This window comes from Balaenoptera acutorostrata, chromosome 14 (assembly GCF_949987535.1).
Source record: "Balaenoptera acutorostrata chromosome 14, mBalAcu1.1, whole genome shotgun sequence".
Classification (NCBI taxonomy): domain Eukaryota; kingdom Metazoa; phylum Chordata; class Mammalia; order Artiodactyla; family Balaenopteridae; genus Balaenoptera; species Balaenoptera acutorostrata.
The window spans coordinates 63,196,165-63,223,506 of NC_080077.1; the positions used below are offsets into that span (position 1 = coordinate 63,196,165).

At 34.5% G+C, this 27,342-nt stretch overlaps 1 protein-coding gene and 1 long non-coding RNA gene across 3 annotated transcripts in view; one reads left to right on the forward strand and one right to left on the reverse strand.

Moving 5' to 3' along the window:
• LOC130704745 (uncharacterized) overlaps positions 1-14,031 on the forward strand; it is a 103,013-nt gene extending 88,982 nt beyond the window's left edge. The window contains exons 2-3 of the long non-coding RNA XR_009005203.1: positions 11,541-11,591; positions 13,945-14,031. This is a non-coding gene — a long non-coding RNA (uncharacterized LOC130704745). The remainder of the gene's footprint in view (positions 1-11,540; positions 11,592-13,944) is intronic.
• The window catches only part of UFL1 (UFM1 specific ligase 1), a 65,794-nt gene continuing 45,368 nt past the window's right edge, over positions 6,917-27,342 (reverse strand). The window contains exons 8-20 of one of the 2 annotated variants that reach the window (XR_009005202.1): positions 25,038-25,184; positions 23,562-23,737; positions 22,738-22,917; positions 20,866-20,986; positions 18,350-18,466; positions 15,225-15,342; positions 14,232-14,398; positions 14,018-14,148; positions 11,891-11,971; positions 11,498-11,583; positions 10,764-10,944; positions 10,399-10,484; positions 8,733-8,864 (exon numbers count right to left, since the gene is read on the reverse strand). Coding sequence is in view for 1 of the 2 variants with exons in the window: in XM_007169678.3 (XP_007169740.1) it covers positions 8,646-8,864; positions 10,764-10,944; positions 11,498-11,583; positions 11,891-11,971; positions 14,018-14,148; positions 14,232-14,398; positions 15,225-15,342; positions 18,350-18,466; positions 20,866-20,986; positions 22,738-22,917; positions 23,562-23,737; positions 25,038-25,184 (1,724 nt within the window). In the remaining variant the exon portion in view is untranslated. Of the gene's footprint in view, positions 8,865-10,398; positions 10,485-10,763; positions 10,945-11,497; positions 11,584-11,890; positions 11,972-14,017; positions 14,149-14,231; positions 14,399-15,224; positions 15,343-18,349; positions 18,467-20,865; positions 20,987-22,737; positions 22,918-23,561; positions 23,738-25,037; positions 25,185-27,342 lie in introns of both variants that reach the window. The other variant, XM_007169678.3, reaches the window with a different exon arrangement.

Below are 27,342 nucleotides of genomic sequence, written 5' to 3' on the forward strand. Positions count from 1 at the left end.
CCAACTTCTGTTGGTTTTACTTTGTTAAATATCTCTCAAATTTGTCATTATCCCTGCATTCTGGTGCTCACATTTCTCACTTGGATTATTGTCATCAGTCATAAAACAACTGACATCTGTCTCAGTCTGGTCCCCTTCTATCATTATATCACTATAAAACAATATTTATTTAAAGATATCAGTTTATTGACTTATACATGCTTCTTGCAGAAAGTCTGGAATAAGAATGAAAAAAATAAAGTTTAAAATGACTTGCAATCCAAGAGACAGTCAGAACTCAAAACATCACCCAAATATTATTATGCATACATATAGCTATACAAGGAAATGTTTATGTAAATGTTTTCATGCAAATGTTTACACAGCTACAGTTAAATATATTTAATTAGAAAGCCAAGATCACATTGCATATGGTATATCTATTTTACTTAATATACTGTGAATGATTTTCCAAATCAATTAAATATTTTTAAAGTGGCTGTGAATAATGGCTGCAGTATAATGAAATATGTGATGGAACAGTGCTTCCTCTTTTTTTTTTCTCTCTCTCTCTCTCATCTGTTTTCTTCAACACCAAAACTTAGCCTGAGCATTTATAAGGTATGAATCACAGGACTTCGATTTAGGTGGGAAAGAGGGAAGGAGAAAAATATAGAACACTCACTTTAAGTTCATTTACATTTACTAGACACTATTTAAACAACTATATATTCTGTACTGTGTTTCATGCCTTCAAGGAATTATCCAACCTGTAAGTCTACATAATGAAGTTTAAGGCTGCATTTTAGGTGAGTAAAGACAAGTTTAGTAGGAAAACAATTTGATAAAGTGCTTTTTCTCTCCTTTACATTGAATAACAAGAAACACAAGAGAAAATCTGTGGAAATTTTAGCTTGACTAGTTTAGTTTTAGCTTGACTAGTTTAGTTTTAGCTTGACTAGTCAGAGAAAGGGTTTTTCTTCAGCAGACTAGCATGTGAATAAACAAAAATATTTCAGAGCCAAGAAGATTGCCTCCTTTCCTTGAAAGACACATTATCTATGTTCCTCTTCTATCAGAGGCTGGGAAAAATATTTGTACACATTTTTAAGTCCACATTTTACTTCTCAGAAGGGGAGACATTGATTTCACAAATAATGTATACTTCTTTTTTTCTCTCTGCAGGGATGGAGAGCTTTATGTAGTTGCAAAGAATATATATTAATATATTTTGCTAATTTTCATCATGATAACATACAATCAAAATGCATTGTCTTTTTTTTTTTTAGTATATGCCTTTTTAAAAAACATCTTTATTGGAGTATAATTGCTTTACAATGTTGTGTTACTTTCTGCTGTATAACAAAGTGAATCAGCTATATGTATACACACATCCCCATATCCCCTCCCTTGTGTCTCCCTCCCACCCTCCCCTCTAGGTGGTCACAAAGCACTGAGCTGATCTCCCTGTGCTATGCAGCTGCTTCCCACTAGCCATCCATTTTACATTTGGTAGTGTATATATGTCCATGCCACTCTCTCACTTCGTCCCAGCTTACCCTTCTCCCTCCCCATGTCCTCAAGTCCATTCTCTACATCTGCATCTTTATTCCTGTCCTGCCGCTAGGTTCTTCAGAACCATTTTTTTTTTTTTTTTTAGATTCCATATATATGTGTTAGCATATGGTATTTGTTTTTCTCTTTCTGATTTACTTCACTCTGTATGACAGACTCTAGGTCCATCCACCTCACTACAAATAACTCAATTTCATTTCTTTTTATGGCTGAGTAATATTCCATTGTATATATGTGCCACATCTTTATCCATTCATCTGTTGATGGACATTTAGGTTGGTTCTATGTCCTGACTGTTGTAAATAGTGCTGCAATGAACATTGTGGTACATGTCTCTTTTTGAATTATGTTTTTTTTCAGGGTATATGCCCAGTAGTGGGATTGCTGGGTTGTATGGTAGTTCTATTTTTAGTTTTTTAAGGAACTTTCATACTGTTCTCCATAGTGGCTGTATCAGTTTTCATTCCCACCAACAGTGCAAGAGGGTTCCCTTTTCTCCACATCCTCTCCAGCATTTATTGTTTGTAGATTTTTTGATGATGCCATTCTGACTGGTGTGAGGTGATACCTCATTGTAGTTTAGATTTGCAATGACTATACTACCCAAAGCAATCTACAGATTCAATGCAATCCCTATCAAACTACCAATGGCATTTTTCACAGAACCAGAATAAAAAATTTCACAATTTGTATGGAAATACAGAAGACCCCGAAGAGCCAAAGCAATCTTGAGAAAGAAAAATTGAGCTGGAGGAATCAGGATCCCTGACTTCAGACTATACTACAAAGCTACAGTAATCAGGACAGTATGGTACTGGCACAAAAACAGAAATATAGATCAATGGAACAGGATAGAAAACCCAGAGATATACCCACACACATATGGTCACCTTATCTTTGATAGAGGCGGCAAGAATATATAATGAAAAAAAGACAGCCTCTTCAATAAGTGGAGCTGGGAAAACTGGGCAGCTACATGTAAAAGAATGAAATTAGGACACTTCCTAACACCATACACAAAAATAAACTCAAAATGGATTAAAGACCTAAATGTAAGGCCAGACACTATAAAACTCTTAGAGGAAAACACAGGTAGAACACTCTATGACATACATCACAGCAAGATCCTTTTTGACCCACCTCCTAGAGAAATGAAAATAAAAACAAAAATAAACAAATGGGACCTAATGAAACTTAAAAGCTTTTGCACAGCAAAGGAAACCATAAACAAGACGAAAAGACAACCCTCAGAATGGGAGAAAATATTTGCAAACGAAGCAACTGACAAAGGATTAATCTCCAAAATATACAAGCAGCTCATGCAGCTCAATATCAAGAAAACAAACAACCCAATCCAAAAATGGGCAGAAGACCTAAATAGACATTTCTCCAAAGAAGATATTACAGATTGCCAACAAACATGTGAAAGGATGCTCAACATCACTAATCATTAGAGAAATGCAAAACAAATAATGTATACATTTAAAGGATTTTGGTAAACTGTCAAACTGCCTTTCAGAATGGATGATCTTTCTAGAAGACAAATCTAATCACCTCACGTCCCTGGTTAATCTTTAAAAGCAACCCCTTGTTTTTCGGAGGATGGCTATACTTTGTTTAGCATGTAAGACATTTTGTGATCCCCCTCTGACCTCTCTAGCTTCATCTTACACTACTTCCCCAAACCATTTTTCTTATTTTCATACTTTAGGGATTCTCAAATGTCTCATTGCATATTAATTTATCTTAGTACTCCACAATCTCCTTTTCTCTGCCCAGAAATGCCCATACCAGGCTAGCCCTACTTTTCCTTCAGGACTCAGTTCAGGGGGTCACCCCCAGCCTGTTCAGCTGCCCTCCCTGCAGTGCAAGGCAGTTTGACTTTTTTCTCCCATAATATCCTCTGCTTGCTTCTCTCAAAACACTGTATGGAACTATAACTGTTGATTCTTGCCATCTCCTTGAAAGCAAAGCACATTTTTAAGATTTTCATTCATATTCTTTGTACTTAGCTGTCTTACAGGATGCAGGAGATTACTGAGCCAAGGATTTAAATTCACCATGTCCTCCTTTTTTTCCATCACACCCTAATGCAATCCCTTCCTTCCTGCTCTTCAAACACACATCCAGGTTAGGTCTTACTACTAATCACTGAAGAGGAACAGAGGTGCAAATAGAGACAAGCCTGGTAAAACAGATAAAACACAACACTGGGAACTTATAAAAATTTTATAATAACCTGTTGAAAGTAGTTGTTCCTTCTCTTTTTGTGTGTGATGTAAATGGAATAAACACTGTTTCTGAAGGCCCAAAAGTCAGGCTTTCTTTCTTAGGTGGTTTGGAAGAGGTCTGTCCTGTGTTCTATTTTTCTAAATTAATTAATTTTATAGTTGATTTACCAAGTCATGGTAAATCAACTATAAAATTATATATATGTAAATTACATATATATATATAAAATTATATATATATATAAAATATTTTTCAGATTCTTTTCTATTATAGGTTATTACGAGATATTGAATATAGTTCCCTGTGCTATATAGTAGGTCCTTGTTATCTATTTTATGCATAGTAGTGTGTATATGTTTTTCCCAAAGTAACTTATCTCCCTGCTACCCCCTGCTATCCCCTCTGATAGTAACCGTAAGTTTGTTTTCTATGTCTGTGAGTCTATTTCTGTTTTGTAAATAAGTTCATTTATATCATTTTTTAGATTTTTTAGATTCCACATAAGTGATGATTATGTCTCTCTGATTATCTGTATGGTAATCTCTAGGTCCATCCATGTTGCTGCAAATGGTATTTCATGCTTTTTAGTGGCTGAGTAGTGTGTTGCATATATATATACCACATTTTTTTTATCCATTCATCTGTTGATGGACATTTAGGTTTCTTCTACATCTTGGTTATTGTAAACAGTGCTGCTATGAACACTGGGATGCATGTATCCTTTTGAATTAGTTTTCACCTTTTCAGGATATATGCCCAGGAGCTGGATTGCTGGATCATATGGCAACTCTATTTTCAGTTTTTAAAGAAACCTCCATACTGTTCTCCGTAGTGGCTGCACCGATTTACATTCCCACCAACAGTGTAGGAGGGTTCCCTTTTTTCCACACCCTCTCCAGCATTTATTACTTGTAGACTTTTTGATGCTGGCCACTCTGACCAGTGTGAGGTGATAACTCGTAGTTTTGATTTGCATTTCTCTAATAGTGATGTTGAACGTCTTTTCATGTACCTGTTGGCTATCTGTATGTCTTCTTTGGAGAAATGCCTATTTAGATCTTCTGCTCATTTTTTTTATTGGGTTGTTTGTTTTTTGATATTGAGCTGTATAAGCTGTATATTTTGGAAATTAATCCCTTGTCCGTAGCATTGTTTGCAAATATTTTCTTCCATTCAGTAGGCTGTCTTTTCATTTTGTTTATGGTTTCCTTTGCTGTGCAAAAGCTTTTAAGTTTAATTAGGTCCCATTTAAAAATTTTTGCCTTTGTTTCCATTACTCTAGGAGACAGATCCAAAAAAATGTTGTTGCAATTTACGTCAGAGTGTTCTGCCTATGTTTTCCTCTAGAAGTTTTATAGTATCCAGTCTTATGTTTAGGTCTTTAATGCATTTTGAGTCTATTTTTGTGTATGCTGTTAGAGAACATTCTAATTTCATTCTTTCACATGTAGCTGTCCAGTTTTCCCAACACCACTTACTGAAGAGACTGTCTTCTCTCTGTTGTATAATTTTGTCTCATTTGTTGTAGATTAATTGACTATAAACATGTGGGTTTATTTCTGGGCTCTCTATCCTGTTCCACTGATCTATGTGTCTGTTTTTGTGCCAATACCGTACTTTTCTGATTACTGTACCTTTATAGTATAGTCTGAAGTTGGGGAACATGATTCCTCCAGCTCTGTTCTTCTTTCCCAAGATTATTTTGGCTATTTGAGGTCTTTTGTGTTTCTGTACAAATTAAAAATTTTTTGGTTCCAGTTCTGTGAAAAATGCCATTGGTAATTTGATAGGGATTACACTGAATCTGTAAAATGCCTTGGGTAGTATGGTCATTTTAACAATATTGATTCTTCTAATCCAAGAACACGGTATCTCTTTCCATCTGTTTGTGTGGGTTTCAGTTTCTTTCATCAGTGTCTTAGTTTTCAGAGCACAGGTCTTTTGCAGGTAAGTTTATTCCTAGGTATATTATTCTTTTTAATGCAATGGTAAATGGGATTGTTTCCTTAACTTCTTTCTGGTATTTCATTGTTAGAAATGTAATGGATTGCTGCATATTAGTTTTGTATCCTGCAAGTTTACCGAATTCATTGATGAGTTCTAGTAGTTTTCTGGTAGCATCTTTAGGATTTTCTGTGTATAATATCATGTCATCTGCAAACAGTGACAGTTTTACTTCTTCCTTTCCAATTTGGATTTTTTTTCTTCTCTGATTGCTGTGGAGTCCTGGGTTCTATTTATTCTCCTGTTGGCTTGGTGTGGCCTTCAAAGTGGAGCAACTTGAGTGAGTCTGTAGATCATTTTAACAGCCACTTTAATAGTGCACCTAGGTTCTGTGGAAAATGTACATCCCAGAGCTTATAAATGTGTTTTTCTTTCATCTCCCATGTACACTGGGTCAAAGACTTCATTGGTATTAGTCAAAGAAAGCAAACCTTCCATTGTCCCCACCCCCTATCCAACTCACATAAGTTAGCTCTTGATTGATAGAAAAAAAATCCCATTTGGCCATGGGTCAAGTGGACTTTCTGAGGAAGGAATGAACCGTTTCTTCACACACTCTTCTTCAGCTCACTGTTGCACTTTGACCTCATCCTTGGTGCTTCATGGTCTGACTAAAGTATCAATACATTCTCCAAAAAGTTCAAGATGATTCTACATTCAGGTTAAGCAATTTCTACATTTATTGTTCTAATTTAGCATTAAGGTCTTTTTGGAAAATATACTAATTTTGGTAAGATGTACCACTCTTCACTGAATCTGATGGTCAGAAGTGAGTTTCCTTTGACTATTCAAAAACACATGGTCTGGAGATGGAACACATGAATGCGAATACCTGAGCACATTATTCAAATATCTCTACCATTATCTGCAACAGTAGAAAGTAGCAGATGAGAGTTTAGCTACACATTTGCTGAAAACTAGCTAACTAAAAGTGATTTACTGAGGTGAAATGGTTCCCGAAATGGCAAACTTTCAAGGAATGAAAGAGGACTATGGAATTATTTTTGTGTAAGAAAAATATAACAAAATCCTTTAAAAATGTTCAGAATAGAATTTAAAAATGTAAATACATATATGTATCAATTAATCCTAGTAATTAAAATAACAAGCTTCAAAGTACATAAAATTTAACAGAAACAACAGACTTTATTTTAAATAACATTCTTAAATCTGCCCATTAAGATCATAGTAGATAAACATGGAACAACTTTTATTAATGAAATTAGATTTATAATATGAAATCAGCTAAATAATTTTATTTACAAAAAAATAAAAACTGCTCTTATTTACTGTGGAAAAATAACCATTTTGATAAATGAAAAAAATTTAATGCAAACAAAATAAGACAGAATATTTTATTTGCTTGTCTTTTCTATTTTTATTTTCACAAATTAAGAAAGTCATAATGCTTTTATTTGCTTCATTGTCTATGATCTAGTTTGACCCAAATGTGGATTACTTTGGTATCTCTTGAAACATAAATGGTAAGGTCCTTAAAGACTGAATAAAAAATCAGGTTGGGTGTTCAGTATTTTGGAAGCTGAATCAACAAACTAACTGGAATTTGTGTTCACAGGGGATTTGTCATTTTTCTTCCTTTACCCTTATGAAAATACATGAATAGAAAATTAGCAATGGAAAATATTTTTTAGTTTGTTACATTCCTATCAACTTTGCTTAGCAAATTATATTTCTTGCAATCAATATTAATACTTTGTCTAGAATTAGTGTAGAGGTAGACCAATCTTTGTATTCAAACATTTTCAAAAATAGTTTTAAATGCCATGTAAGGTATTATATAAAATAGTATTTTTAAAAAATATTTGAGATTTAATTTACTATTATATTTTAAATAAGTTCCTCTTTTATATACAATAAATTGTTGCCTGAAACTCATTTGACTGAAATGATTACTCCAAGGAACTATTTTAGTCTTTTAACTACTACTAATCTTTACAGAACAAGAACACCTATTTTTTAATAAGCGTTTCTATTTTGAAAAAAAAAGTTCTAATGATTTAAATGCACTTATAGATCCCCTACAACAAAGTATTAGGTGATGGTGACTATTAATATAAAAAATGAAATTCAGAAATGCAAACTGGGTTAAAGAAAACTATATTAAATTTTTAGTTATTACAATGTTAAAATGTGACTTACACCTATCAGTAGTAAATTATATTTTTTCTCTCACTCTTGTTAGCATCTTACTTTAGAATAGAGCACAGCAGTGCATGGGCTACTCGGGTGTTCTTCTTCTGCACCTGTGAACACATCCCTGAAGCTCCCAGCCACATAAAAGTTCACTCTTGTGGGGGAGATGAGAGGCCCTCTATCTGCCAGAAATAAAAGCGAGGGCTTAGTAATAAAAAAAATATTTTGCAAGTTTCTGTATTTTAGGTTTGAACCATTCTCTTATTAATTTTAAAGTAAAATACACTATTTTCAACACCAAAAAAAAAAGACTGCATTTTAAGTTTCTGCTTAATATGTGTAAATTTACACATGTCACTTGAAATCCAATAACACAACAAATGAGTCCTTTCCTAGAGATAAAAGATAGCAGAAAATTTATTCTTCATTCAGCATCTAGAAAGAAAATAAACCTGAAATGTATAATTTTTAGAATAATGTGAAAAAGAAATCTTCCACGGAGAACCCAATTTACAAAAATCCACATCTTTATAAGATTTACAATGAATACAACACTACTGTTTTAACTGAATTGAGAGTGTGGGAAGTGCTATTGGGTGGGGGATTCCGAACTGTGAAATGTGTATTTTTTTTGTAACCACTCACCTTTAACTTTGGGGAAAAATGTTTACTATATGACAACATTAAGTAAATTAAAATCATTACTCTTCTGTCACTGATGATTTCCTGGATTTGACAACAAGGTCTTTAATGGATGAGGAAAGTTCTTGAAGCTCTTTACGAGTCATACTGATGATATCTTCTTGTTCTTTGTCTAATTCATCACTCAAGGGATCTTCTCCCTGCCCAGTCTTCTTATTTTGACTGACTAAATGCTTTATAACCAAACCTTGATACTTTACTAAAAGAGTATGTTGAACCTGTGAAAAGAGGAGAAAAGTTAACAAACATGATTTAATTTTCTGTGGAACAAAGTATTGGGTTGGCCAAAAGGTTCCTTCAGTTTTTAAAGTAAAAATGAAAGACATTTTTCATTTTCACCAGGAACTTTATTGAACAACATATTCATTGTTTTGTTCCACTACTTTCTGCCATTTGTCAGGCAGCTTCATAATTCCACCTTCCCAAAAATTTTGTTTCTTTTTGAGCATAGAAATGTTCCAGGTGCCTTTTACAGTCTTCCAGGGAACTGAAGTTTTTTCCATTAACAGAATTTTGTGAAGACTGAAATAAATGGAAATCCGAAGGTGTGATGTCTGGTGAATACAGCGGATGAATCAGAACTTCCCAGCCAAGCTGTAATAGTTTTTGCCTGGTCATCAAAGAAACATGCAGTCTTGCGTTATCCTGATGGAAGGTTATGTGTTTTCCGTTGACTAATTCCGGATGCTTTTCATCTAGTGCTGCTTTCATTTGGTCTCTTTGGGAGTACTTGTTGGAATTAGTCATTTGGTTTTCTGGAAAAAGCTCATAATAGAGGACTCCCTTCCAATCCCACCATATACACAACATCACTTTCTTTGGATGAAGACCTGCCTTTGGTGTGGTTGATGGTGGTTCATTTCACTTGCTCCATGATCTCTTCCGTTCCACATTATTGTACAGTATCCACTTTTCATTGCTCATCATAATTTTTAAAATTGGAACATCTTCGTTAACAGTTCAGTAGAGAATCATGTGCGGAAATACTGTCAAGAAGGTTTTTTTCACTTAACTTACGTGGAACCCAAACATCAAAGCGATGAACATAACCAAGCTGGTGCAAATGATGAAAAACGCTTAATTTGGATATTTTGAGTATGTCGGCTATCTCCTGCATGGTATAATGTTGATTGTTCTCAAATTAATGTCTCGATTTGATTGCTATCAACTTCAACTGGTCTACCGACTGTGGAGCATTGTCCAGCGAGAAATCCCCAGCACAAAACTTCACAAACCACTTTTGACACGTTCAATCAGTCACAGCACCTTCTCCATACACTGCACAAATCTTTTTGTGTGTTTCGGTTGTGTTTTTACCTTTCTTGAAATAATAAAGCATAATATGCTGAAAATGTTGCTTTTTTTCTCCCATCTTCAATATTAAAATGGCTACACAAAAGTTCACCAATTTTGATGTTTTCTTTTTAACAGCACACTGATATGACAGCTGTCATAATACAATCTAACAAATTGTTTCAAATAAAGTTAAAGACAACTGACTGCTACTGGAGCCATCTTATGGAAAAAACCAAAGGAACTTTTTGGCCAACCCAATACATTGACGGTCTTCATCTTTACAAATTACTGGCCACAGAATTAGAAAGCTGAACCTAGCAAGGTCCTTGCTCTCAAGGAATTTACAGTTCGGGGGAGATAAAACATGAACACAGATCATTTTAATGTAAGTTGAGCTAGCTTCTATCACCAAAGATACAGTCAAAGTGATATGGAAGTTCAAAGAAGCCAATTTACCTTTAGCTGAAGAGTTTCGCAGATGAATTTGTGCAGGATAAGACTTTTTGAGCTGGTCCTTAAAGGACAGGTTAAACCTGCATAAACTGAAATGGAAGACTGAACATTATTATTTCTCTTCCAAAAGCTTAATTTCCAGATTCAGAATACTCCTTACCATGGATCTTACAGGATCCTAAAAGATTCCTGAGCTATGCTGAGTTTTAAAAATCAACCTCCTTATTCACTGTTTCCATTCTTGGAAGCAGGAAGATGATGTTAATATGTTTTGTTGTCTTAGTGTTCACAATGATTCACATCTATCCATTCAAAATATTCAGAATCTAAAAGCTATAAAAGTTTCAAGTGCACTGAAAATATAATACCTCTGGAATTTTAGTATTCAGAAAAGCAATGATCTGCGGGACACATCTTCCAGGTGCATGGAGCATGCTGTGGGTTGAGAACTGAAACAACAGAACCGATGTGAGATGCAGAATAAGAGCAGGGTCTTCTGTGACTTTTAGCTGTTCAGCCAGTGCTTGTCGATGCTGGAACAGTATCTGCCTAAACAAAAATAAAATAACATAAATACATTATCATATTTTAACAAGTTCTCACCAACTTCAGTTCTTCTGTTTTCATTTTTAGCATCTCTAGTTTAATTAATCTAGTTCCATGAAAATTTTAAAGGACCTTTTAGGGGATACAGACACACATAATCCTAAACAGGCATGGACAAACTAATATGCTAGAAAATGACAGTAAAACATATATATATATATATATATATATATATATATATATATATATATATATATAGCAGGGATACTCAAAGTATGCTTTTTATTTTGAATTGTTGGGGATCAAACAGATGTGCACTGGATTAAATAAGCTTTCCTATAAAGGTCTTAAAGCTAATAAGAAGTTCCCAGGCTTGATCAACTATGGGATTAACAACTCTGCTACCTTATTCTATTGGGTCAGAGACACCTAAGGATATGAAGACTGACTATGACTGAAGGTCTACAGCCATTTAGACACAACAGTTCTCTATGCAAGATTCGGATAGACTCCAATTTCAGATACGAAATTTCAGACATTAATTCAATGTAATTACCTTTCCCTTTTTTTGTCTCCCCTTTTCACCATAATATCACAAGCTTCTGCTGCAGAATCCAGACAAGAAAGAAAGTCTTCTATGCTCTGAAAAGGTATTTAATACCATGATTTACTTTTATAAAAAAGGTCGCCCAAAGAAAAGCAGTCGTTTAATACCGTTTTATAATTTTACACCCTGGATACAATTTTTAAAAAGGTCATTTTGTCATGAAGTTTGAAACTGTGATTTAGGACTAGAGGGTAAAATGCCCCCAGCTTGTCTCTTCCTTCAACTGCCAAAGAGGTGTCTGAGTGCAGGATAATAGGTTTAGATTTAGTTTTCAGTTATTCTATCTATTCAAAGATCACAAATTGTAGCCCAAGTATCTAAATAGAATAAAACTTCACTTACCTTTTCATTCAGAGAGCTATGGAGTTTTGTGAGAGCTACTTTAGTTTCTTCTGATAATTTACTTAGAATTTTTTTTCTTACCTATAGGGCAAAAGAAATTCCTTTGGAATGGTGTCTTTGACATGTACTGGATATAAGTTTAAACAAAGCAAAACAAAAAATGAGTATTTACTATTGTAACAGAATGCTGAGTGAAATTTATCTTTGTTCTTAAAATTTAGACCACAAACTAGGGATAAAAATATGCTAAAACACTCTAAAATCAGAATGCTAGTCAACAGTCAGTCAAAGACGCTAGATGCAGCCCCTACTCCTCCCATCTGCTCCAGCAGTATAAGAAGAAGGAGAGACAGAGAGCACATGAGTGAATGAGCACATACACACCATTCATCGTGCAAGAAAAAGAGAATTTGGGGTAAGAGGCTGCTCCCTCTTTTTTCTATTGTGGTGGGAAGAGTGTTTTTCTCTAAGGCCAAGTGAGGGGGCCCCACTCATAAAGATCCAGAAGGCCATGAAGGTCCAGGATGCCTATAAGCGAGGGGACCTGAAGCACAGAACGATGGATGCTTGTTATACTGTCTGGTGTGTGGGACCTTTTCAGCACCCCTCTCCACACAGCTGTGCTTTGTGAAGTTTGGTGGCATTCTTGACCAGAGTCTTAGGGCTCCTTCTAGTGCAAAATTTCTGGAGGAGGCCTTATTGGAATGGCTTGGCCAGCAGGCCCTGAAAATTACAGTATGTCTTAGAAGATTGGACCAACCTATTGACTCCTACCCCATGCTACAGTAATCCTCCTGTGGCCCTTAAAGGGCATGGGAACGACCCCAGGTACTTCCCACAGCAGAGGCTGGCATGCAGGCAGGTACATGGAACTATCCAAGCAGTTGAGAATCACTGCTCAAGGTGAAGAATAGGAGGGGAACAGTACCTTGCCAGGGTAGGAGGGAGAGATAAATGGACCTTTATCTGGAGGTTTAGGGGGAGTCCTTGCTATGAGAAGGAGTCACATGATACTAAAACATCCCCACAAAACAACCTATCCCACCTATGCAACAAAGACCACATCACGAGAAGTCACAAGCATTAGACTGATTTGGTTTGACCTAGATCAATGCCAGTGATATGCAGTCAGTCTTATGAAGGCACTGTTGTCTCTTTCATTCTTCCTAAATCTCCAACCTTAAGTAGATCTAGGGTGAGGAAGAAGAGGAGGAGGAGGAGTCCTAGGGATAGGCCATACCTTTCCTCCTGTAGGCAACTGGGAGCCATAGCTCCACCTTACATTGCAAGAAGGGAAGAGATGAGCTTTGAATTTGAGATTAGAATTTAAGAAAATGAACTGGAATTAGTCTAAATAAATGAGATGGTGTCACGAAATGAAAATGACTGCAAAGTCAGAACACTGATAAGGGACTTGCAACTCAGCAGGAAAAAGGGATGTGACGTAACAATAATCAGGAAAAAATAAAATAGCTGATTCCAAAGTAACTAAGCATCGTTACCTTTTTTTTTTTTCCTTGTTCTGGGTGCTTCCTGGGATTCTAAACTGTGATGCTAGCCTAGACCTTTAAGAATTTGTTAAAATTTCAGCTGCTTTACTTCCAGCTTCTATGATGGACACCTCTTCTCCCTGAAGACCTGCCTAAAGTGAGCCAGTTCATTTGTCCCGTCTCTCCATCCTACACCTCTTTGAATAGTGACCCTCACTCTTTGCAAGGCTACCTAGTGAAATTAAATCCAATCTGAGTCATCTGATGAGCTTAAAAAAAGATTCTGTAGGCTACTCAGCTTATTTATTTACTTTTTTTCAGAGATAATACAACGTTTTCCTGTTGCTTTCTGTACAATAATAGGAAGTAGAAGGCCAAGCACACATGCTATATTTATTACAGGCATTCCCAGACACAATGACTAGTATTTCCTTACTTTTATTATTACTGTTAATAGACTGTTTATATTACCAATCCTAGTAGCAACTGTATATATATTGTACTAAACTAGAACTAAAAATCTGACAGATTTCTTCCTAAAAACTCCTTTTATTTTCCTTTTAGATGTGAGAAAATAAAACATGCTTGGATTTCAAAGTAAAACACATCAAGAGTGGCAAGAAAATCACTAACTTACTTCACTTGTAATGGTTGCAGGATTGTCTACTGCCATCATTAATTCCGAAGCTAAGAAGTTGAAAATGAGATTAGTGACATCAGTACACACTGTCTTCAGCAAGTGCTTCGTAAGAGCAGCCTGGGTATCATCTGGAGAATAAAAGCGCTTCATTAAAATGAATGTCCAAGGACAATTATGAGAATCAATGAAAAAACAGTGTTATGTATAATACCTGTAAAGAACTTCATCCCTTTTTCAAATAATCGAATATTGTTATAAAGGTTTGAAACCTCTTCTTGCAAGTCCTTGATCGTGTGCTTCCTGCCAGTTCCAGAGGCAGAAGAAGTTGAAGACACGAATACTGAACGTACCACTTCGAGATAAGTTTTATTTAGAGGTCTGTGCATGAGATAAATATATTTAGTTTATTAAAATGTACTGGGTTTATGTAGATAAGAAATTTTGCTTCTATGCAAATAAGGCTTTAAAAAAGATCCCTATTTTTTTAAACAAGATTAATTTGGAGAATAGTTAATAAGAATTTTCCCTCAAATTCCAGAAATTATAACTTCAATGTATTATTTTTCTCTGTTTTAAAGTACTAAAAGTTATTGCATGAAAGACAGACAATAAGAAAAACAGTAACAAAAGCTTCAGTTCAAATTCAATTCAGAGCAGCTTTTAAAAGTTAACTTGGAGAACAGTAGCCTATACATTTGTTTCCCATCCTCAGGAATGATAAATTCTCAATTTCTAACGTACTATAAAAGATACGTATTTTAAAAAAATCTTTTTATGCCCAACTCAGATTATTTTAAAAAGTTAGGGCAAATGATTAATAGTAACTTCCATCTTTTTATATATGAAAAATGTAATTATGTAATGTACTCATGCACAAGAATGTTCACTTAAGTTTTTTAAAAATCTCACTACAAAAGCTGTTCTTCTAATTCAAAAATTTAGATGCACTAGGCTCCTGGATTGCATTTAGAGAAGCTTACACATAGAGACTAACTTGGGGGAAAACCTGCCCAAAGCACTTAAGTGTTTGTTGAACTGTTTCTGTAAGCAAACAAAATCTGGAATTTGGTGACTAGGTTAAATTTTAAGGTTTGAAAAGAAAACACCTAAATTATATGTTTTCTATGATCTTGCTGAAAATTTTAAGTAATAACTAACTCACTAAATTTCTATTATAAAACAGAAAACATGTTCTTATACTTGCTTTATTAAGTACTCAGCAAGTTCAGAGATAAACTCCTCAGGGGCATCTTGTAAATGTTTTCTTAAAAAATCTTCAATCTCATCCTGGAACATAAAAGCGATCTCTGGCTTCTTCTTTCCTGTAATAAAAATGAGCCATAGGAAAAAACAACAAAAATAAGCGACCTACAAGCAAATAAGGTTCCATTAATATATTTAATAAGATGATGGTAATTCATTTATTGCCTACCACAAAGTCTCCATTGTTAGTTTCTGTCACCAAAATCGCCAATGTCCAATAGCAATAACCAATGAAAACACTGTTAAAATAGGATATATAGTGGCATTTCTTTTGAGTAATAATTTTCTAACTTGTTTTCTACAAGTCAATCAAAAAATAATAAAGACGATTTTTTCCTCCCAAACTAACTTGGATGATGCAAATAGTTGGAAATCAAAACAAGTGGATAAAAAAAAAAACTTTTAGGAAAGGATAATTTTTCTCTGTTGAACAATGGATACTGAGTGGAATGTCCTTCTTTATAAAAATAAATATTTAATAAAAATCCAATCCTTATAATTTACACAAGCTTTTCAGGAAAGGTCTTTATAATCAAGTGAACCACAACTCCAGTAGAATTAAGCTAAAAATTGTCTATTTTGGAAAGGCATGGAAGAAAAAACAACTTAAAATTTTACACCCATAATTTATTTTTGCTCTCACAAAAATAATTCTATACCAAGGAAAATTTGTATGTAATGGAAATAATTGTTAACTGTGGAAATGTCACACCTACTCACTTACTTGGAAAAGTATGAGTTGCAAAGAAAGCTAACAATATTTCCATTACTAATTGTAAAACTATAAAAAAGTGATTATTCCCAGCTAAATTAGGTTATTGACTCTATAAGTAAAAGCTTAAAAATAAAAATAGAATAGCTCAAAAATCAATTTTCACTATGCATCAAGATCTAAGTACAACTACTTATCATAGCTTTAGAATAGATGGAAAAGTACTATCCTTTTTTTCTGAGATCTGCTATTCATTCCTGATCTCACAACAAATAGTATCTGATTTCTCCGTCTGCTTCCTGCATGCATTTTACTAGTTATTAAATTGTATTTCCTTCTAGTAATCTTTCACATAGAGTTGACTGTATATTTTAGCTGAGAACCTAACTGCAGCCTCCATTTCTGAGATTACAACAGAACCCTTTTTCAAAAGCACTGAAATTACCTTTTTTTATAGGGAGAATGGTTTTACTCTTTTATAGCTCCTCTCTTATACTATACACAAAAAGAGTATCACATGCCTCATTTAACAATTACTTAGGGCTACAGATTTTAGAGAAGTATTTTCTTAAATGCTACTTCACTCCCACTCCTTGTTACATCTGGGAAAATAGGAAAATCCATTTATTAATGAAAAAGTAAAACTCACACAGAATAGTCTTAATGCTAATTAAAATAAGGGTAGAGCTCATAGTTTCTAAGATACTTTTCCTTTAATTAATACTGCTTTACATATGTTGAGAACAGTAGCCATTGTTACCTATCTTAGACTACTTTAGACAGATCTTAAGCAATTGTTCTGTTACAGGTAGCAGCACATTAACATCTGAAGCCTTATCACTTGACCCTTATATCTCCCAAGCCCATACATAATAAATTCTGTGGAAGAGGTAAAAGAAAATGTCAAATCATCATCATTTCAAGTTTTTTTTTTTTTGGTGGGGAAAAGGAGGAGGGGAGGTATCACAGTTTCATTAATTTTTTAAAAACAGAAACATTAAAAAAAATCATAATTTTATTTAGAAAAGCAAAGATGTCTCTTGCTAACCTAACGATACCAAACACTAACAAGTCTAGACAAAGAAAGATGCATATACTTAATTCTCCTGCTTAGATAGAAGCAACCAACCAATTAGGTGTTACCATAAAAATTAAACATGCATGAAATTAATGAAATTAATGTTTTCTACTTAACTTTGTAGAGATTCACTATTCATAAAATATTCTAATTTCTTCTGCATAGAAGTTGGGAGACCATAACAATCTGTGCAAGCCAAAACTGCGAAGTGTTCTTAATAAACAATGGGAAAATTTACGATTGTTCTGTAACCTTTTAAAAATGTTTGTGCAAACATTCAAAGCTCTTACTGTTGGTTATAAATGTATAGGGAAATGAAAAATAAGACTAATAGTTCTAGTTTAGTACACTGTAATTTAGCACATCAGAAACACTGAGAATGAAAATGTTTTATTTCTTTATAAAACACTCATCAAGAATAGTATGAACAGGGCTTGCCTTCTCATCCAGTAACTTAAAATACAGAGGAAGCATCTTTTTTATGCCTGGGCAAGTTGTCATATTCCTTATTAAACTCTGGATCAGCTTCCAACATTTTATCCTTTGCCCTTTCAGCATTGTGCAACATCTCTGAGAATTCCTTTAATGTGAAGCTTTTTGCCAACTTCACATCCAAGACATTTTTATCCTTTTCGTCACAACCATTTCCCTTATTTTCGCCTTTACCAAGATTCTCTGACTGCGCAGCTAGAGTCTCTTGAACAGAGGCAATGCCAATATTCCCATGGTCAGGCATTTCTTTTATAACTCCATTTATTCTTGATTCATATTTTATTTCCAAGGTTACGACTTTTCCTTTGCTGCACATTTATCTTTGTTGGCCAATTCCCCCTTTTGATTATCCATTTTTGTAAAATGTCACATGGATTTATCACTGGGGGACAAGAAGTCACCACAACTACATGCTGTGTTTTCTATGCATAAAGTGAATAAGAGCTGCATGGTGATCAGCCTCTGAAAAGCTTGGAAATGAGTGATGTGACTGTCACAGATCATGATGCACATCTCTTATTTACGTGCTGATCTGTAGACTAAGGAGCCAGCAACAAAGTTTGTACTTTAGGCAATTACTCACAGTTAATACGCCCTGGTAACTGAAATATGAACTGTGTTGTTGGGACTCTGGTGTTATTTAACTAACTGTGAAATCTGTGCTCACTGAAACTCTGCAAAGCAAGAACTTCTTTAAGCACAGACACCTAAGTGTATGCATCTTAAGAAAATGTTAAAAAAAAAATCATGCACATACAAAGGAAGAGTGAAATAAGCTACACACCTGTGTGAGATGACTCATCATCACTGTTGTCATCTTTTCGCCCTCTCTTCTTGATTTTTTTAATTCTGTACTCTCTGGCATTGCCGCCACCTCCTCCTCTCACACTTCCACTGCCCTCTGGTGGAAAACGACATTAGTTAGTATTACCTAACTAAATACTGCTTTTAGAAATAATGACAATATATTGTTGTACTTAACTTTACAGTAGAAAAATAAAGCCAAATAACTGACCTTTCAGCCACTTTTTAAGGTTGTAGTTTCTTTATTAAAACAAGTTTTATAAACTCAATCAGTAAAAATTAATAAGTAAGATATGAAATCTCTTGAATTTGAGCAACTCACTTAGATAACCCACCTGCTCTAAATGCAGTCTCTTCCTCTTTCTCTAATGACATCTATTTTCTGCAGCTTTGATTGACTTTTTCCTGGCCGAACCCATTCCTTTACCTCCTCTTCTACCTTCTTCAAAAGTGCCCTAATTTGCTTATCTCTGTTACCACAGCCTCATTAACATCCCCAACTACAGTACCTCAAAAATTTGGTTTTGTCTTTTTCATTGAAAGATTATTCCCCAGGTTTACAGGAGACATCCTGACTCTCCCACCACCCAAGAAGATAACTTCTTGACAGTAGGGAGAACATCTCACTAACGTCTGCATACTTGAGGTTAAGGCAATGCTTGACACATAACAGGGGCTCAGTAAATGTTGACCATAGGGGCTTCCCTGGTGGCGCAGTGGTTGAGAATCTGCCTGCCAATGCAGGGGACACGGGTTCGAGCCCTGGTCTGGGAAGATCCCACATGCCACGGAGCAACTGGGCCCGTGAGCCACAACTACTGAGCCTGAGCGTCTGGAGCCTGTGCTCCGCAACAAGAGAGACCGCAATAGTGAGAGGCCCGCATGCCGCGATGAAGAGTGGCCCCCACTTGCCAAAACTGGAGAAAGCCCTCGCACAGAAACGAAGACCCAACGCAGCCAAAAATAAAAATAATAAATAATAAATAAAAAATTTAAAAAAAATGTTGACCATAAATATTAAATTGATTAAGTAGAAAAATACAGTTATCAATCACCTACTGGCTAAATGAAGACTAAAAAAATACAAACTATGAAACAAACTAAAACACTGTAAATAAAAGTAAAATTGTTACTGAGGTATTTCTCTATTATATATTTACATTTAAAATATTCAACAAAATAGGATACTTTAGTAATGGAACTGTAACACTGAAAAATATTGAAAATACATTTCTTCATAAAAGATTCATTTTTTCAATAAAATGATTTATATAAACAAAGATCTTTTTCTAAACTCTAAGAAGAATTCCCTTAGACTTCATCATATTCTATAAGTTCTATTGCTTTCATGATTTCCATGAACTGTAATTAAACTATTATAAAACAACAGCACTATCAGAACAAAACACCAGATGAACCTGAATTTTTATAAGGATATAAAACAGACTAGTTATACTGACATAAGTGCGATCAATTAATTAAGGTGGATTTATAATTATATCTTAAAATAACAAAATATGCATGGTTATGAATATTATGATTTATTGTAGTAATTTACTATGTAGTTTTCCTAGAACAGAGAAATTTCAAAATATTATTGAAAGATTTTGTAGAAAAAGGTTTTTGAAGAGGAAAGAATCTCAAAGATATAGTGAATTCCCACAGCAAATAAAGTTTTTATAACGTGTTTAATACAGCTGTATTTAGTAATGAAATACGTTGAATATCTAATTTCTTTAACCCTGATACAGCACTAATAAAATTATTCCTACTATAAAAAGTATGGAATATACATGTTAATTTCCAAATGCAAGTTACTAGTATGCCAGTGCTACCTAGGATAATTTCCAGTGACTCTAAATTAAAAGAATTAAAAAAAAATGTCCTTGGGAAATTCATTCACTCAATAAATATTTATGGAGCACTTAAAATATTCCAAGGAGTGCTCTGAGTACTAGGGAAACAACAATAAATGAGATGGAGCAGACTCCCAAACAATAAAAGACATCACAGTGATAAAAGTGCTGTAAAAAAAACTGGGAGGATAATCCGATGGAGAGTGACGGTGTGTGTAAACTATTCTGGGTGGTTAGGGAGGCCTCTGTGAGGAACTGACATTTAAAGGTGAGCTCTTAATGACAAGAAGGAAACAGTTACTTGAAGCTTGGGAGGGAACAGCTTGTGCAAAGGCCTTGAGGTGAACACAAACTTGCAAAATTTGAGAATCAAGAAAGAAAAAAAAAGCTACTGGGGCAGGAACATAAAGAATGAGAACAGGAGATCATGAAATTAGCTTAGTTCTCACAAAGTGAAACACAGTAAGTAATCACCAATATTTTCATTTTCATAATCAAAAGTTAATTCACTAGCAAAAGATTTGGTTAATATTAACAGTTAAAGGTGAATCAACCAAATAAAAGGCCTTTCAAAAGGTCTGATAAGTGCAAAGTTCACTGCAACAAATAAACTCATCTTGAATCTTGTTAATAATGTTACCTGTTGCTTTCCTCCTTCGTTCATCTTTTTTATCCTTTTTACTTGTATTAACGCTTTCTAAAATGGAGACTTGTTTCAGATCTTCTTCAGTGATTAAATGGACAGGATTATTTTTCATTTCCTGAAATAAAACATGCTTATTTTTTGTAGGCAAAAATATATAACATTACAAAAAGCATAAAATAAAAGTTGTTTATATACTCATATCCTAACTGTTCTTGTTTGGTTTCATTGCTAAGAACTATAGAGCTTTGTCTCAGCTGCCACTCTGAGATTGTTTCTCCATGCCCCAAATAAGTCTCCTCCCTTGCTGTTCTTGACTTTTTGTATTTATTACCAGCTAATGAGAAATCCTATCCTATCAGTGAACAGCTGATCACACAGCATCAGATGCAATCTTCTTCAATTGTTATTGGCTAATTTTAGCACTGCTTAACGGATGACCCTTGCTACCTCTCTTTTTAAGACTCCCAAGGTCCAGTGCAACTTGGATATCTGAGATTTCTAGAAAGATAATGAAATCTCCATCCCCACCCCACCATAATGATCACATATGAGTTGCATACTTAGGCATGTGAACTTTTTTCCCCTCTGGACTCATTCTTGATCTTTGCTTTTTATAAATTAATGTTAGGAACAATGAACTATTTCCAACTTCAGAAACTGATTCTTTATCATGGGAAAGGGTTCTAAATCTGTAGTGACAAACATACATTTTCACGTTAAAAATACTTCCTTTTCAGTTTTGCAAAGAAATGTTAAGAATGTTGACAGTTCAAACAAAAAATCACTTTCTTTTCCTGAATTTATTTTTGTGGTTGGAGGGAGGAGCACAAGGAAAGAAAAAAAAAAAATCAATGATTGTGTTAAATTTTTATTTTAGTAAAGGGTCTCAAATGAAAATAATAATGTAGTCATTTAGTAACTGGTAGCTAACATGTACTAAACACTTTATTTACACTGCTCCTTAATTTATATTTATCCTTGTGAGAGTGGGCATCACCATCCTTTTCTCTGAAGATGAGGAAACTGGAAGTCTATTTGTCAAAGGCAAACGGAGTAAACAAGTTGAAATTAGAACTCAGGTTTACTGATATCAATCCTGTGTACTTTTTACTCCTCTCTGCTGCTTTGCAGGCCAAATGTAGAAAAGTTATATCATTTTTAAGACTATTAAGGAGCTTCAAAGGAATATAGATAAATACAAATTATTTATATATTTAATAAGCCCTCATGAATTTATTAACAGTCTGAGATATAAATGGGCTTTTTCTACCTATTTTGTGAGCAGGCTTTATAATGAGGGTGCTGCTAACTAGAAACATGAATCGAACAGTCATTAAAGCAGACCTGGCATGATCTCTGCTTCTAAACACTTCCACAGCCGTTGCTCTGAGGAACTACTCAATTTTAATAGTAACAATTTCTTTCCTCAGTAAGTTATCCCGTTGGTATATCCCAAATAGGTCAAATTATGAGGCTCTGCTAGATTTAGTAAAATATAATGTGTACTGATTGATAAATATACTATACATTTATGCATATAATCCACAGGTATCATTTTTATGGATTTTAATGTTGGACCAATACCCTCAGGTGACTTAAGTGTGAAATATATAATTTCATTTGTAAGATTTCAATTTATAAAAGCAGCTTCCTAAGTTCTAACTTCTATGTTCTGACAGGAATGGAGAAGGAGAAAAACAAATCCAGGAGAGGAAATAAAAAGGAATGATGCATTGAAGGAAAATAATGTATGAAACACAGTGTTCAGTTTTGGGTATACTGCTTACCTCATTTTTCAAAAGTCATCAGATGATTCTAATGTGAAAGTACTGTTAAAATTAGTAGGTGAAAGGAAATCTGGCATACCTTTTCAGCTTTTTGGTGCATCAGGTCACTGAACAGTTCTGTACAATCATTTATAAATTTTTCACTGACTACAATAGTATCACTAAAGACTACAGCTAAAGCCTGTTTGCTGAGTGCTCTCATCACATGTTGAAGCAATATTGCAGCATCTTCCACTGATAAGGAACTGGGTAGCAGAGGCTAGAATTACAAACAAAATGAAAACAAAGTATAAATGCAATATAATACAGATAAACCATTTGTTATATGTATTCTCTCCCTAATTCTCTCTCCATTAAGTCCAATGGTTTCAAAACCATCTATATGCTGATAACCTCCCAAATCGTATTTCTACCTTTATCCTCACTCCGAACTCTGAAATCACATATCCTACTGCTTCCCTAACCTCCCCCCACTCACATACCTAACAGGCGTCTCATATTTTAACATGTCCTGTTCAAAACAACGTGGTTTGTTTTGCGCCTCCTGCCCCCAGACTCCCAGCTCCCGTCTTCTCTTCCCCATTGCTCCCCCATCTCAATTAATGGAACCACTCTCCATTCAGCTGATCAGGCCCCAAACCTACAAGTCACACTGAGTTCCTCTCATAAACTCACAAACATTCCAACTTCAAGTCCTGGTAACTTTGCCTCCAAAATACATTTCTTCTTAGTTCTTTCTACTATCTGAAATGAACATTTTCATTAATACCCCTCCTCCCCCCGCCAACCATGAAAGTATCCTTCCTGAAAGCTACATCCTAATTCTTAAAATGGCCATATACTAGTGAAGTATCAGTTGGCACTGGTTTAAAGGAAAATTAAGAAGAAAAAGATAAAACATACTGCAATATCAACCCATGTTCCAGAGCTGATGGCTTCCTCTACTGATGCTTCCACCTGATCCACAAGTCCTTGACCAACACAAGCTGCTTTCAAAAACAAGAGTTGTGTAGTCTTATATCTTTTCTTTATGTAGCTCACAGCATCTGGGATTCCAAGTCTGGACAAAGCATCAAATTCTAGAAATACATGACGAGGTTGGAATAGAATCATCATTCACACCTTTTAGAAATCTCAGAAAAAGTTAAGTTCTACCGAAATCTATTCTTTGTGAATGCACTGTATTCTAATAGAGTTTTTTAAGAATAAAACATAGAAGTGTACCATAGCCTATTCCCTGGTTATGTTACCTTCCCAAATTTTTATTACTAAACATATTTGTAGAAAAATTGGTTCAAGTACTGCATTAATTCAGCTTTGTCTCTTACTCTCCAATTGAGGAGTCAAAGGGAAACATGAGGACTAAAGAGCAATAAAAGTAGAAATGAGGATAACGGAATGTAATGATTTAAGTAGAGAAACAAAAACTGGAATTTTGCTTATTATAGTTAACTAAAGGAATGGAATTTATTTTTAAAATCTTTCATTAGACAACTGAGGACAAAGCAATTCTCTAGTCTAATTTACACTAGTAAAAGATTTATTAGCATATAAAAGTAAAAAATTTAAGACTTAAATTTGCAGCCATTAAAGTTATTAGAGATATCTACTATCCTCTCTCTGTCCTCAAATAATAATATTTAAGGAAATTAATTACAACAAAATTCTAATCCAAGTCCTTGGCTGAAGAAACTGAGAAGGCACATTGTAGAAAGTCAAGAAAACATAAGCCAAGCCAGTATTCATTCTAGCACACATTTAAACTGAACACTAATGACTTATAGGTATACTTATTTATAGGTAACTGATCCCTTACATAGTTTGACTTGGGTTATGAAATTGATCAAACTGAGTTTTATATATATATGCTACTTGTTTTAATGATTAAATTCAATCAATTTACTTTACCCAAATGATGGAACCTCAGAAACAAAATTTAGAATAACTTCTATGTTTCTGAAGTACTGGATAACTAATAAAAATGAACACTGTAAAACTGACAGCAATAAAATATTTCTAAGATTATGTAACTAAAAAACCAGGCAACTTCATAAGTTACAAGATATAATAAATATAATTACTTTTTATGAATTAAAAAGAACTTGAAGTATCTTATATATAGTATCACATTACTAGAAGGCTGGTAACAATCAATACCGGCTTCTGGCCTTTCTACATTACAACTGTTCAATAACTATGGAATTAAACTCAGTTACATGACCCACAAAAACCTACAGTGTGATGACTACTTTTATACTCAAAGGGAACCATTATAGTCTGCTGGCCAACAGTAAAGTACAAGTGTACTCCCAGGGCTACACCCTTTCTAAGAATGTTTAATATTAGAAATGATTTTTAGTTAAAAAGAAAAAAAGTTACCCAGATAGCCATTCTGCCTGAGAAAAGAATCCACCCAAGTACTTTGTGTTCTGGAGTAAATGTCAGGGACAAACACCGCTTTATCCTGTCTCCCACCAACCACAGTGCCTCGTAAGCGTCCACTATTAACAAGTTCCTCAAGAACAGCTTAAAAGAAAAGCAAACAAACAGAAATAAATCAGAGCAGGTAAAAATCTCAAGAAGTAAAACACTTTAAAATTTCACAATTTAGTTATTCTTACCCTTTAAAAAAGCAATTTAAAATTTAAATTTCATACTAAATAAAGACATTATATTTTAGACAAAACTTTCCTGCCATTTAGAGAATACTCAGGTCGTAAATTCAGGAAATTTTGGCAACTAGCTAAAAGATGCTGAACTGTAATACAAACTAATTAATATTAATGTTGAATTTTTTAGTCTAATTTTGGAAAAAAACATGCCAATATTTATCTCATGATTAAAAGTAGACAATTATACACTCTGAGAATAGATAATACACAATCACTAGTGTTACCAAGTTCAATTTCCTCATAGTTAGAAAAATCAAGACACCTGGATCCTATTAGAATCAACAGTGTGAAATAAAGCCATGAAAATCTGTATAAATTATTACATTTCCACTGTTTAAACTGAAGGAACACATTTTAATCCTACCTATAACAGAAATATAATGCCATGGTTAAGAGGATGGATATGGACCCAGATAGCCTAAGTCCAAACCTCAACTCTGCCACCTACTAGTGCTGCCATTAACACCAAATTTATGATTTTTATTGAAACCATAACATTCGACTACACACTTTGTTGTTTTAAATATCAAAATCCCCTAAAAAGAGACAAAGCAGATAGGAAGGAGTTATTCCTAAGTGAACCAACAAGAAGTGAAAAGATGTCTGGCACAAAGAATGATTCAGGAAAGTTAGCTTTTAACAGAAATAAAAATTAGTTTACATAGTAATTTCAGAATTCCAATGCTGAGTAAATTAGAGTACATCAGAAAGGTCTAGATTTCACAATTGACTGCAGCACATAATTTTAAATTTTGTGTGACTGTACAACACAAATCCAAGCTAAATTCAGACGAAAGTTATCAATTTATCAGTTATTACTTGAAGAACTTTACGTTATAATGAAATTTCACCAACTCCGATTATGGAAATTCAGAACTAACGTCACATTTTAATTTTAAACTTGTCTTAAAAAATTTAAATTTAACTCCATATTCTGAAAAATACAGTGAACAAAAATTAATGTTTGGTTCTATATTTAAATTTCTTTTCCATTATTCATTTTAATTTTATATTTGCACAGATACCTGAGTTGAAAGATTAAGTCATTGCTTTTAAAAATTACTCCAGCCAAGCTTTAAAAAAAAAACCAACGGGGCTTCCCTGGTGGCACAGTGGGTGAGAGTCTGCCTACCAATGCAGGGGACACGGGTTCGAGCCCTGGTCTGGGAAGATCCCACATGCCGCGGAGTGACTAAGCCCGTGAGCCACAGCTACTGAGCCTGCGCGTCTGGAGCCCGTGCTCCGCAACGAGAGGCCGCGACAGTGAGAGGCCCACGCACCGCGATGAAGTGGCCCCCGCTTGCCACAACTAGAGAAAGCCCTCGCACAGAAACGAAGACCCAACACAGCCAAAAATAAATTAATTAATTAAAAAAAAAAAAAAACCTTCGAAATCTCGTAAGAGTTTCACAAAAACACAAAATAGTCAATGGACCAAAATTATTTTGAAGCTATTACTGTACTGTTTTAATGCTAAGAATTTATTTTTAATGCTATAAGCCTTTTGTAAAAATTTTATTAGCCAAACTACTTTCGTAAGAAAATGTAGTAAAAATCTGTAAGAAATAAAGTAAAAATTATTCTTAATCCCAAAATTTTAAATTTCTATATGCATATGCATAACAGTATTTTATACACACACACAATTTTTTTTTATTTCACTCCTCTTGAGGTACCCAACACTAAATGTTTGGTGGGTATAACAAGACACGTATATGAAAATTGGTATAGAGAAACTTCTCAACCAGAAATATATTTTTTTAAATAAGTTTATTTATTTATTTATTTTTGGCTGTGTCAGGTCTTTGTTGCTGCACACGGGGTTTCTCTAGCTGCCACGAGTGGGGGCTACTCTTCATTGTGGTGCGCAGGCTTCTCATTGCAGTGGCTTCTCTTGTTGCAGAGCACGCGCTCTAGGCACGCGGGCTTCAGTAGTTGCAACACACGGGTTCAGTAGTTGTGGCTCGTGGGCTCTAGAGCACAAGCTCAGTAGTTTTAGTGCACGGGGCTCA